This window comes from Solanum tuberosum, unplaced genomic scaffold (assembly GCF_000226075.1).
Source record: "Solanum tuberosum cultivar DM 1-3 516 R44 unplaced genomic scaffold, SolTub_3.0 scf00594, whole genome shotgun sequence".
Classification (NCBI taxonomy): Eukaryota; Viridiplantae; Streptophyta; class Magnoliopsida; order Solanales; family Solanaceae; genus Solanum; species Solanum tuberosum.
The window spans coordinates 120904-135278 of NW_006239510.1; the positions used below are offsets into that span (position 1 = coordinate 120904).

The window sequence follows — 14375 nt, forward strand, 5'->3', positions numbered from 1 at the left end:
CTTAATTTATTTTTTAATCTAGTCTTTTCCCTTCACAAATACCATGTGTATATATTAAACATGTCGAATCAACGTATTTCATTTTTTCATCTACTACACTCTATCTCCTTTTTCTTTTCTTCTCCTCCATGACATAAACGTCAAGCTAGAAAATCCTTAAAATATAGAAAAGTTCAAGAAATATATAACTTAAAGCTAGCAACAATTTATTATTATTTTTAGTAAAATATCAAGTCACAAGAACAAGTATTTTATCAAAAATTATTATTACGAACGTCTTTCTATTTGACACGTACACACACCATGTAAAATAGTGAAATGAAATGATCTAATATTATTTTTTTCCGGCTAATATATAAAATTATTGTGTCATTATATTATTTTTTTAATTAAAATTTGATTGTGTTAAATGAGTTAATAAATGTATTAATAAAAAAGAAGAAGTTAAATGTGACATAACATTCCGTTAAGAAGGAATGCAATATTTATTAGTTAAGTATATTTTGAAAAATAGAAATAATTGGATCATATTATATTTATTATAATTGTACATAAAAACCAAAGTTGGAATTTACTCATAAAAACAAGTAAAAAAAAAGGCAAAAATTAATTACTAAAAAAAGATCATTGGGGAAAGTGTAATTCCACGTGTTCGTCATCTTTGATTGAGATTTGTTTGACTTTCTTCAACTCTACTTTCTCAACATATAAACAAATTCACACCATTTACAATTAGTCAAATACTAACCCTTGATTGTAGGATTCATTTCTACTATTTTTCTCAAACAAATTTATCCCCAAAATATGGATGCTTCAGCTCCGCAAATGGACACGATGATGCCGGATGTGGCTGCCCCTGCGGTTCAGCAACCACCTCCACCACCGCAACCGCTGCCCGGAATGGATAATATTCCGGCGACGTTAAGCCATGGTGGCAGGTTCATTCAATACAACATATTTGGTAATATTTTTGAAGTTACTGCTAAGTATAAACCTCCTATTATGCCTATTGGTAAAGGTGCTTATGGAATCGTTTGGTGAGTTTTTTTTTTCTTTTGATTACTTTCTATCAATTTCAAAAATGCTTTCCTTTGTTACTTGTAACGTATTCTTTTAGGGTTTTTTTTTCGTTGATTAATGAATTTGACTTTTTTTTTATTTGATTGATTGTGTGTAGTTCTGCTTTGAATTCGGAGACAAATGAAAATGTAGCAATTAAGAAAATTGCTAATGCTTTTGATAACAAGATTGATGCTAAGAGGACTTTGAGAGAGATCAAGCTTCTTCGACATATGGATCATGAAAACGTTAGTGAGTCGTTTCAGCAAGTTTTGAAATTGTTTTGGGGTTAAATTAATCTGAGTATGTTTAACTGTGTTAGTTTATTTTTCATATGAATCTGGATAGTAGAAAGAGTAGGTCTTGAGTTTAATCACGTGCTTGAATTTAGTTAGTTCAATGTATTAACTTAATTAATAAGAACAGAATGTTACATTGACTTTTTGCGGAGAGAAGGGCGTTGATAATTTTGTTTTCTTTTCTGAAAGTGGTAAGACATATAGTTTGTTTTTTTGTTTAATGCCATGGTACAGAACATGTTTAATGGTGTTCATGCATATACGTATGGAATTGTTTTCGTCTAATATATATAGGACAAATTGTATTTGTCTGTCGGAATTGTATCTATTTGTTGGATATATATGTTTTCTAGATATTTGTGGATACTTTTTGAGGATATTTGAGAAGACCATTTAGAAAGGAAAATGAGTCTATAGGTTTTTGTTGTTGGCTAATGTGACATCTGTCAATGTAGATTGTTGCGATCAGAGATATAATTCCACCACCACAGAGAGAAGCCTTTAATGATGTTTATATTGCATATGAGCTTATGGATACTGATCTCCATCAAATTATTCGCTCGAATCAGGGTTTATCTGAGGAGCACTGCCAGGTTAGAATTATAACATTTATTTCTTCAAACAACAATTTTAAAACACAACTAAAGTGTGAGTACCCGATGTGTTTCTCAAAGCTTGTTTCTTTTATTTTTTCTGGTTAAAAAATGAATGGAGGAAAAAAAATCTCATGTTTCACGTCATATTCACCATTTTTAGTTGTTTTAAACCACACCACTTGTTTGGAAGAATTCTTCTGACTGGCCTGCAACTAATTTCATGTGTGAGTTAGTGCAGGTTGACAATTTAAATGATTTATTTTAGTCAGAGCAACGTGTGGCCAGAAAATTGGTTTCTAGGTTTTAAGAATAGGAAATGGAAATTTCTTACTGAGAAGTGGAAATGTTTTATCTTGTACACGTTGCACTTTTGTTTGCTAAGTAATATGCGATAGCATTTCCCTTTTTTCCTCTTATGGAATCTCATTCGGCTTCTTTTTTCACCAAATAATGCTCATGGAAGGACAAAACTTAAAGTAGCTTACAGTTGGCTTGAGATAACTTTTAGATTGAGAATTCTGACTAGCCTGAGATGTTAATTGTTATGCACTTCCCAAGAGAAATGTATATTTTTTTCGTAAAATTTACTTTGTGGGTAGCAGGGTAGGTGTGCCTCAGTGGAATAAAGTTATTTGTCAACTTAATGAAAAGTAACAAATAATAAGGTAACGAATCCATGGATTGTTCATTTATGTTGAGAAGCTCATGGTGAACGATTATAATGTTGAGTATATTAACTTTGTAAGATCTTCCAAAGTACCTTAGAGACCTATTAAGAATTGAATATACAAGTGTAAGTTACATACTCATATTAAGTTCTTTATAGAGAACTAAACCATTGTGGAATTTACATGCAACGAAGAATTCTCAACCTCTAAAATAACTGAACCTCGTTAGATTTATTGAACTTTAAGATATAACATTAAATTCCTAGGAGAGGAGCTAGAGGAATTCAGGAAATTACCCACAATGAGGTCCATGATAAAAATTTAGAGACAAGTAGATTTTTCCGTAAGAATGTTAACGCTAGCAACAACAGCATACCAGCATAATCCCACAAGTGGGGGACTAGGGAGGGAGGGTGTACGTAGACCTTACCCCTACCTTTGTGGGGTAGAGAGGCTGTTCCAATAGACCCTCGGCTTAAGAAAATCATTTTATAGGACAAATTTGAAAGGAGTGCCAAAGTAGAATGTTATGATGAATAGTGAAGAAAGATAAGTATTGACAATAAAAATAGTAGAATAACCTAAGTAAAGAAACAACAATAGTAATAAAATTGATGAATAAGATAATGCTAGCATAATAATAATAGCAATATTGGTGATGGAACAGAAAGGTGCTCCATACTACCATTGAGAAGGGAGAAAACACTTGACTATCTACTAACCGTTTGCCCTAATCCTCTATCTCCATGCTCTCCTATTTAGGGTCATGTGTGTCATGTCCTGTCTAATCACTTCTCTCCTATTCCTCCTCATGTTACCTCTATTGAAAACCTTTAGACTCTAGGGTCTGTCTCCATGCATCTTGTCTATCTTAACTCTACCGCATATCTCATCGATCAATACAACTACTGAAGGAGTTTTAATTTGGATAGATTAAAGAATGGAACTTGTGTGCGATAGTGAGCCTGCATGTCACATTGCATCAAATCCAATGTTTTAGAAGAAGTCCAAACACATAGAGACTAACTGTCATTTTGTCAGAAAGAAGAAAGAAGGTACTCTCCGGAGACATCATCACAAAGTTTATGTGGTCAAATGATCAGCGCTTGGTATATATTATTTTTATGCACTGGCTTTAGAGTGAGGATTAAAATCTGTCTGAATATTTTAGAATATAATTATAGTAGGTAGCTTAATTTACTCCTATTGTGATTAGGTATTAATTTCCTTTCCTTTTTAGAACATGTAAACATAACTATTTAAACCCAATAGCTTGAGGGAATAATTAAGTTGAGTTCTCTCTTATTTTCTCTTTTACTTCACAACTTCACTATAGAAGAATAAAAAACTTGAACAAACACCGTGAATATGTCTATACAACTTGTATAAAAAGTTTCTTCATCAAAAGAAAAAAAAACAACTTGTATAAAAAGTTATTTGGTTCGGGTTTTTAAAAAAATGCAAAACCAAAAAAATATTGTTAGTTTTCTATAATTGGAAACCAAACCAAACCAAATATAATAATGTCAGTTTGGTTTGATTTTCGATTTGATTTGATTTTTTTGTTTTTCATGAACACCCCTAATATTAATAGTGCATATTGTGCTACTTAAATTATAATGCATTTCCAGACCCCATTTGTGGGATTCCACTGGGTGTACTGCCGTTGAGTTTATAATGCAGTATCGTGTCTAAATTTGTCTGACTAAAACTAAATACTTCTTCATTTGGGTGCAGTATTTCTTGTATCAGATCCTCCGTGGGTTGAAATACATACATTCTGCAAATGTTTTGCACAGAGACTTAAAGCCTAGCAATCTTCTCTTGAATGCCAACTGTGATTTGAAGATATGCGATTTTGGGCTAGCTCGTGTCACTTCTGAAACCGACTTTATGACCGAATATGTCGTGACAAGATGGTATCGTCCACCTGAGCTGTTGTTGAATTCGTCCGACTATACTGCAGCAATTGATGTATGGTCAGTGGGTTGCATCTTCATGGAGTTGATGGACAGAAAACCCCTCTTCCCTGGCAGAGATCATGTACACCAGCTGCGTCTTATTATGGAGGTATCTATTGTTCACTATCTACCCCTTCCCCCCTTATACTAAAGAAATGAGTTTACTAAGTTTTTGTTCTTTTATCTCATTTTTCCTATTTCACCTCTTTGTACTAGCTGTTTTGTGCAAATCCATTTAAAAGCAAAGAGAAACATCAAGTTGTAGATCTAGGGAACTTGAAAGAGAAGGCTTAGGCAGAGTGTAGTTTTATTTTTGAACCGCTGCTTCTCTAGACGTCAAGAATTACAACTGATCAACTATGTTTTCTTCTCAGCAACTGTTATGCACATATGTAGTATTTAATTTTAAGAAGGAAAACAAATTTACCTGCCACTCTCTTTCGGTCTTTCCTCTCCAGTTATTAAGAAGATGATCAATGCATGATTATTTTGTATTATGAATATATAGTTTTTCATAGTAATGACCCAAATCTCTTTTAGTATCTTATGTTATGCTCAAATTTATAGATGTGATTAATACTTAAATTATTCTGATGACCGCAACTTCATGCAGTTGATTGGCACTCCTTCAGAGGCTGAAATGGAGTTTTTAAATGAGAATGCAAAACGATACATCCGACAACTTCCTCTTTACCGTCGACAATCATTTACTGAAAAGTTCCCACATGTAAACCCAGCTGCTATTGATCTTGTCGAGAAAATGTTGACATTTGATCCCAGAAGGAGAATAACAGGTGCGAAATTCCATACAAGTTTTTCTCCTAGCTGCATTAATCAATTCTCTATCTGCATCTTACACTATTTCCTGAAAGTGTACAATTGTTCACTTGTTTTCTTGCAAGAGATGAATCAATTCTTCTTCTTTTTTTTCTCGTCAATGAAGGAAAACAGAATCTATTTCAAGTAAGTATTTTATTGATGTGTAGCAAAAAAAAACAGCATTTAGGAAGCGTGGATGAAAAGTACATCCGAAAGAGAATTTTACAATGTATGTAAAGAGCTAAAAGAATTCAACCATCATGTCTGACTCTAAAATATAATTCGGAGCTTTGTTGAACCAAAAACTAAGCAAGGCTATACTCTTAAGCTTAAAATTAATAATGTTTCCCTTCTTGTCTTCAAAAACTCTAGCATTCCTCTCTCGCAATACGGCCCACCAAATGACCGCAGAATTGTGAGTCCACGATGTTTTTTGGCATACACCATTTCAAGCCCCAAATGATTTAAAAAGAGATGCTAAATCTGTTGGGTAAACTTGCTTGTAAGAAGAGGCAATTGACTTCTTCCGCCGCCTCTTCACAAATATAGCATCGGTTACAATGAATGATGTCTCTCATTTGAAGGTTGTCAATGGTGAGACATCTTCCATGGGCTACGATCTAAGATACACGTTTGATCTTATATGGAGCCAGATTCTTCTATGAAATCTTTCAAGGCCCAGGAGACATGGTTGGGGAGGGGTTAGTCAAGTTTGCATAACAGTAGAGAGGATTCTATTTTGGGAGTGTTTCCAGATGATGGAATGAGGTTGAGAGATCGGAGGAGGGACAGGGTTTTGCTGATTCATCAATAGCAAAAAATCATCAATTTCCCAATGATTGAGGTTTCTTCTAAATGGAATGAGCCATCCTTGATGTGGCTGAAGTTCGGCTAATATGGAGTGTTGGTTGGATGCATATCTAAAATGAAAAGGGAATCTGTTCATAAGAGGGGTGTTGCCAAGCCATGAATTTTGCCAAAATCTAATCTTTCTACCATCACCTACTTTTAAAGAACATTGTTCCCAAGACTAGCTCTGAAGAGCAGCATCAAAGAGTTATCACTAAGCATTACGAAGTTGCTATCGTTAGAGTTGAAGATTAAGCAATATACCTCCATGGCTTAGGAAGAGCCATGAATAAGTACTAACCGATCAAACAAACCAATCTTAGCTTGAAAAAGTATGGGAACATTTAACCCTATTGTATGCCAAGTTGATGACTTTAGACCTCTTGAGCCTTCACAAAGAATCCAAGAAAGTAAGTTGGTTCCCCCTTCATTGCAATTGACCCTATCCTTGAGTACTTCCTCCATTTGTGTTTCCTGTTCAATGTAAACTCATCTTGTTGATTGTTTAATCAAAGGCAAACCCTTTTCTTTATTTGGCTTCCTTTTATTCCTTCTTCTCTTTGAAACTTGGGAAATTCTCTCCTTCCCCAACTTGCTTTCCCTTAACAGCGTCACATCTAGAGAACTCAACTAGACTTCCCCTAGCAACAAAATCAGGTGGTTGCTCCATATAAACTTCATTCTCAAGGTCATCTTTGAGAAAATCATTCTTAATGTCCAACTGATAATGAGGCCGATGGAGGACAACAACTATGGATTGAAAAAGATTTCTTAGCCACAATAGAGAAAGTATCACTATAATCAAGCCTAAATATCTGAGTATACCCATTGGGACCAAGGCGGGCCTTAACCAATTGACTTGGTCGTTCAAACCAACTTTGACCGCATTAACCCAACTACAACCAACAATAGATTTATGAAGAAAGGAGAACAAGCTCCCAAGTATCACTTGCATGTAAAACAAATATTTCGTCATCCTTGATGAGAAAATGCCTAACCCATAGATTTTGGAATGGAAACAGAAGACAAAGATGATACAAAGGCATAGTGGGGTGATGACAGACGATGATAACTTAAAAAAGATATAATGGGAATTAGTATTACGAGCGAATTGTATACCTTTTTTGGAGTAAATTGGTTGATTAAGAGGAGACAAGTCTGCAGTAGGCACAGGGTTTGGCATAGGAGGTGAATCATTTGGGCTTGATGCTGGACGTGAATGACGGGAAGTTAGGAATGGTGGCTGGAGATGTAGAAATGATTGTAGATTTCTCAAAAGTCTATATATGTTAAACCTCGCAAATATTAGGATGATCAAATAAGATGTAAATTAAGGTCGAGACTAAAAATATGACCTCGACCGACTTAAGGTACCAACAAAGATTAGGTGAGTAGCAATGATACCTCTTTTGATCTCCACTGTCTATCATTTCCCCCTTCCAAACTCTTTTGTCCCATAGCACTACTATCCCCCACTTCTTCCATTAGCCTCTAAAATGGACTTCTCCCAACCATCTGTTGCTCCAGATTTGTTGGTAGAGATTTGAATCATTACTTGTTAGCTTAGTTTCAACCAACACATAAATGTCAGACCCCCACTGAAGCAACAGATTTCTTACAAGAGCTCTTTTGCTCTCCCCATTTAACCCTCTAACATTCCAAGGTAAAAAAATTATCTTCATGATAAACCCTCGTGTGAGATTCTCCCTCTTGTTCTTGGCTCCCCTTCTTTGAATTTCATATCAAAAGCCAAATTCCTATATTTTTAGGAATTACTGCTGTGAGATTATCCTACTTCTCATTCCTCCTTTTGTTTTGTTCCATCCCCGTCCTTTGATCGATCCTTAATAGAAGTTCATATGCTATGTCCTCACACCCTGCAAAAGCTGCACCAAATTTTTTCCCTAATTTGATGACATTTGAATGTATCCACAATGTCGCTTTCTCCTTCACTTCTTCCTCACTGATCGATTCGTCCACTTGTAGTGGCTCTATGTCATTAAAATTCATCATCTACTTTGGGTTACCAAGGTTGAATTTCCATGGAGCTACTGTCAACTATGTTCTTTTCTCCGTGAACAATTTGGCTTTCCATGCACTGCATCAGTCTTTCCTCTCTCTCTGCTTTTCTGTTATGATTCTGATCGACTCCTGTTCATCAGCAAAGATGAGGAAATCCTGGTTTTTCCCATGCTCTTTGGATGAGTATGGATATTATCTATGGAAGGCTCAGCCGTTTTAATTATTGAGGGCTTTGGTGATTTGGGCTTAAAAAAAACTCAATATTGTCCTTCAGCCTCCCCTGGCCTGCCTAAGTCTTTGGCCAGAATAATTTTAAGTCCACTAGTGCTAGGAGTCTCCATTGGCCCCACCTATGTGGACCCGCTCCCACATGTCCCCCCCTGCTTCTATCCCACGTGCCTTCCACCTCCAGCTCCTCAATATCCATCAGATATTTCCCAGTCCTCCTTTTCCCTCTTTCGTAGTTTCTTTCCCTTCAGAGTGCCAACCTGACTGTCTACCTCCTTCTGGCTCTTGTCACTCTCATCTCGATGGTCGAGCTTGTAATCATTGAACTTTCTGTATCTTGCCAGAGCTTCTACCCAGATCGGTAGAGAGAACACTATGTCACCATCGGCGACCTCTACAAAGCGTGGGATTTCCTTGAGAGGTCCCTTCACCTTGATGTGAGCCCATGGTTTTTGAGTAGCATTTCTTCTTCTGCCTCTAACCAACCACCGCACTGGTCCCCTATTTTCTTCATCACTTTTCCGATCAGAGCTGAAGTGGGAGCCCAAGGGCTCTTATCCAGAACCAGTCAAACTTTGTCTGGATGGATAAGCCCCTGTTGTTGGAGACCACCACTTGACTTTCAAGCTCATCCGCTGTCTCATCCATCTCCCCCCAGAATGTGTTCAGCGATCTTTCGAGACTGGGTGGTTATGGACCCATTTCCATGCCTGTTGTGCCCATCTCCTAAAATCGTTACGGGTGGGGATCTCATCATACTCTGGAAATAACCCACTAGGCATCTGCTTAGGGGTTCATTTCTGCCTTTGGATTTGCAGGAATCAAGAGAGTTTACCTCCTGCTGTGTCTCTTGTTCCTTTTGGGCCCATATGTTTCTGTGTATTGCTTCTTTATAGTTATTTTCCTCTTCTGTATATTTGAATGTATAGTCTCTTTGGCATTTAATGCAAGCTGTGTATTTGGACCATTTATGAAGCCTTCAATTTTTGTTGCAAGCCCCAACAACCCCTCATTTAAGCTGTTCTCAGGCAGAATTATTACTGATCTTGATGAACCATTTACTGCAATCATATGTATGAATCTACCATATTTATTGAACTTAAAGGAGAAGTGAGAATAGGTTACCAGATCTCTGCCTCTCCATGATTTAAAAGCTTTCCCCCTTGTGTCTGATGCCTCTCGCAGCCTCTTGACTTACCATAACGAAGCTACCTAACTAAGTGTCATCCTTCGCATGTGGAGCTTTGATTCTCCACCAAGTCGAACCAAGTTCCGTTAGAGGATTTTGTCTCGGTTATATCATATAATTTATCCCCCAGCCTGAAATAAATACAATTCTCCATTAGAGGATGGGTTCTGGTGGTCAAATACCACTGGAAAGTCCCAGAGGGGCCCTAAGAAGCCCTGCCTAGGAACTCATGCTAGGGAGCATTTTTATAATATATTATTTGTTGCATCCTGTGACCCAAGGAATCCTAAACTTATGTACAAAAATCAGTCAATATTCTGAGACGAGAAGAACCCTAGCTCCTTTTTTTACAAAATCAGTAACTAACCTGGAAGTTAAGATGAAATTTGAGCTTAATGGGAAAAAACAAGGCGGGGAGAAAGGTTTAGAGGCACGAACCACAGAGGAACCATGGTCGGAGAAGGAAGAGACCCAATTTTGATTCTTACAGATGACCTCCCTTAAGTTATTAACCTATTTCTGCATAGGTGGAAATATAGAGTGCCACATGACACCCTTTTTTAACATAAAAGGAGTGTACCACACACCATCAACATTTCATCTAGGTTTGTTTTAATCTATGTAGCTCAGACTCTTCAAAAATGTAATTTTTGGAGAATCGACATGGGTGCGGCATCAGAAGTGAAGAATCCGTGCAACTTAGGTTTTAATACATATATAGGATTAGGTAGGTATAGGGAACAAGTAGTTGGGGATTGAAATTTGCGAAAAACTGAGAGTTCATGTGTTTTTGACCGTTACCTTTAAAAAAACAGATCGTTGAGCTTCCAAGAATGGTGGATTTTCAACAGTTGCTCAAATTGTATCTTTCAGTGGCCAACTGTAAGATATCAACTCAAAATAGAGACAAACTATCTATTTACTTGATAGAACTCACAATAGAATTTCAGCAAGTTTCAGAGAGGTTTAAACCAATAACAAAAAGAATAGTGAAGAATAAAGGACGTGCATGGTTTTTCTATTTTGGGATTTTAGATTTTTTGAAATTTTTCTGATATAGAAAATCAAATCCTAGACAGGGTTAATGTAAAAAAAAAAAAAAACTAATCTGAGTTCTGATACCAAATAATAACTTTCTAATTCAAGAATACAGTGTTGAAAAAAGAAAGCAAGTAAAAGAGAAACTATACACAAGTTAAGAAATAATAGACGTCAATTAGATGCGTCTTCCTATTCCTCTAGTATCGTCACCCTTAGTATGTAATATGAGGGTAGAAGTTTGGGGCTTAGCAGATTGGAGACCGGCAGCAGTTAAGAGATGGACTCATTAAGCATATTTCTAAAATTCTCTCTAAAAGGTTACTTTTAGATTTTGGTGTTTCCAATATACTTATTTGTATCATTTGCATCTCCCTGCATCCTATAGAAAATAGTTGAGTTTGTCATGAGTTGCAACTTCTCTGTGCAAGGCTGCGCTTAACATAGTTTGAAGGAAAACTTGATCAAACATACAAAAAAAAAAAAGTATGCGCAAAACTTAAAATAGTTTTGGGCTATATAAGAGTGTAAATGCTAAAGCTTCGTAGGAGAAGTGCTACCACCACTTCTTTAGTGGATAGTGGATACTGAGTTGATTTCTCGGCCTTTATGAATTGAAATTGTACTTAATATACTGGTATTGCTTTCAAATGATGTGTAGGAGTTTGAATAACACATTTTCCTAGTATATTCAGTGTTTAGCTCTTTTCATTGGTTAATAGTAATTATTTCTTTCCATGCTTACAAACTGCTGCCCTGCTGCAATTAGATGGCCTTCTCTTTAATGCTTATATATCTAATTGGTCCAAATACTGATCCCTTTTCGGTACTCTGTTCTTTTCAGTTGAAGACGCACTTGCACATCCTTACCTAGCATCGCTTCATGATATCAGTGACGAGCCCATTTGCATGACTCCTTTTAATTTCGACTTTGAACAACATGCCCTTACAGAGGAACAGATGAAGGAGCTGATTTACAGGGAGTCTATTGCATTTAATCCTGAATACCAGCGCATGTGAATAATCGCTGACAGATTGTTGCAGGTTTGATCTACATGTTATGTGTAACTGACAATTTATCCCCCCATGTATATATGTGTGCATTCCGTCCGGGAACATGGATGAGTTTCTTATGCAAACACTTAGTTATGAAGCTGACTTGTGTATGGAGAGTTTGATGTATCTTATGGGGTGGATCGTTTGTATCGTTTCTGTTTTATTTAGACTGAAATGAAAAATTCTGGTGGACAATATCTGTGTCAGATTCTATTGTCATTGATATTCTTATTTCATTGCCAACTTGCTTTTGTTTCATTTGATTTTATACTTTATGCAACCTTAGAGACAACTAGTGTTGAACCATAAAAATGCCTCCCCAACCAATTCTACCACAAATATCTATTTATCAATTACCACTCAAAACTACCCACCCCAACAAATTCCACCACTGATCAGCCACCATTCAATTTCCATCGCCATAGTCTACATCCCAACAAATCAGCTCCCATTTCACATCTACAGCTACCCTAGTCAGACCACCTCCGGTGGCCAGAACTTCGACTAGTTTATAACGATCAATCACCCTGTAACCTCGCTCCCCCACAGAGGTTATCAATAGACTTATAGCTTGTTCGGCCAAGTTTTTGGGAGGTTAGAAGTGCTTCTTTTGTTTTTTATTAAGTGATTATTTTTAAAAAGTGAGGAGTTTGGCTAGAATTTTGGCAGAAAATAAGTGCATCTGGAGAGTAGTAGAAGTGGTTTTTCAAAAGCTAAAAAAAAAGTAGTTTTGCTCTAAAAGCACTTTGTTGGAACACTTTTTGAGAAAATACATTTAGAAACACCTTTTAAAAGCTTGAGACGAGCTTTTTGAACAGAACTTCGATAGGCGAGAGGTGTAAGCACTACGAGGTGTGAAGTGATTTCGTACTAAACGAAATGACTTTTACTTTCCATAACAAGAATGAAAGAAAGTCAACCTATTACAACCATTCGCAATTACTATCACAAGAAAGTCGCCCCTATCTCTAAAGGGGCTTATGCACTCCACGACTTTCTTATGTTATGGGGTCTCAAAGACTGAATTTAGTTGTCAACCCTAGTCAGCGATTTTAAAAACTTTCTCCTTTCTCCCATGCTTTCCATTGGTCAACAACCAACTAAATTTACTAATTGTTGCTCAAAAGTACTTTTTAAATTTACTAGCCAAACACAAACGACTTCTCACCAAAATAAGCTAATTTGAGAAATTTATCAAAGAAGCTATCAAGCTACGTCATCTGGATGACCATGTTTGCAAACAACCAGTTCATAAGTCGTCAACTATACTAGGAATAAGAGATACAAATCTAGTCTAGTATGAATAATACACCATCTATTTGGAATACAAAATAGAAATTAATGATTCTAAGATACCAGGAACTAGAAGATGACAACACAATATTGAAACAACAGTCAATCTCCAAAGCTTTTTCACCAACTCATACTTGTAAATAGGGGTACAAGTACAACAAGTGTAGTTAAATACAACAAATATTCAGTAAGTATATTCCACTCTCCCCAACAAAGTAGTGACAAAAATTTACTTAAAATACTAACTTCTGAACTTGTGCAATTATTATGTCCAGCAATAACAATAATACCAAAGCACGGAAACAGCATAAACGAGTATGCACAAATAAAGCATATAAAAATATGCATGTCCCGCATCTGGCAGGATGCACACAGTTGTTGATAAAATGAGCAAAGTCACCAGTTTTCTGATGAGTAACTGACAAACCACCCAACTTTTTTGTTTTTTTTTGTTTTCTATCCGGTGTTCGGAGCCTACATTGGAACCCCGACTAAGTTTGAATCACGCATTGTAGGACTCATTCTGGGGTGACGCTCCCAACAAGATTTTCTTCTTAAGACAATATGATATTGAATTCCCCTCCTACTGTCTAGGGGGATTATATGTTCATAGTAACTGCCATGTAAATACTTGGCCACCAAGTATATTATATGGCTGGTTAGGTTACAACACATTGTATATTGTATGTATATCCATCCTACACACAATGCATATTGTGTGTACATATATGTTACCACAAAATATATTTATGTGGACATCCATTTTACAACACTCCCCCTTGGATGTCCATGTCTTAATAGATAATGAGCCTCGTTAAAAATCTTATCAGGAAAATCCAGTTAGAGAAAACCTTGGTTAAGAAAAAAAAAGTACAACGCATATTATTCTCCCCCTGATTAAGACATCACTTAACTACTCCAAGATTTCAATCTTATATCTCGATTTCTCAAAGGTTGAAGTTGATAATGCCTTGGTGAATACGAAGTGTTGAACATCTGCTACATCCTTCTTTTGAAGATCATGAATAACAAGAACTTTGATGAAATATATTTTATTCAATCTCCTTTGATGTGTCCTCTTCTTAGTTGAGCACATGCAACATTGTCTTCATATAATGTTGTAAAAATATCTCTTTTCAGAGGAAGGCCACATATTTTTTGGATATGTTTATTGATCTCAACCAAATATATTTTTGACAATCACTCAATTCGTGATTTTGTCGGTGTAGTCAAATTGCTTGTTCCATTGTTAATAGCAACAATCGAGCAGTGACAGACACTTTCAATAAAATTGATTG

The 14375-nt window shown here is 36.2% G+C and overlaps 1 protein-coding gene across 1 annotated transcript; it reads left to right on the forward strand.

Annotated features, from left to right (window-relative positions):
* Positions 1 to 761: 761 nt before the first annotated feature.
* LOC102599364 (mitogen-activated protein kinase homolog NTF4-like) lies at positions 762 to 11979 on the forward strand. Its single transcript, NM_001288392.1, is given in 6 exon segments — positions 762 to 1037; positions 1178 to 1307; positions 1814 to 1951; positions 4360 to 4692; positions 5197 to 5377; positions 11573 to 11979. Coding segments are annotated over 6 exon segments (1191 nt in total). The 5' UTR covers positions 762 to 804; the 3' UTR covers positions 11749 to 11979.
* Positions 11980 to 14375: the final 2396 nt, after the last annotated feature.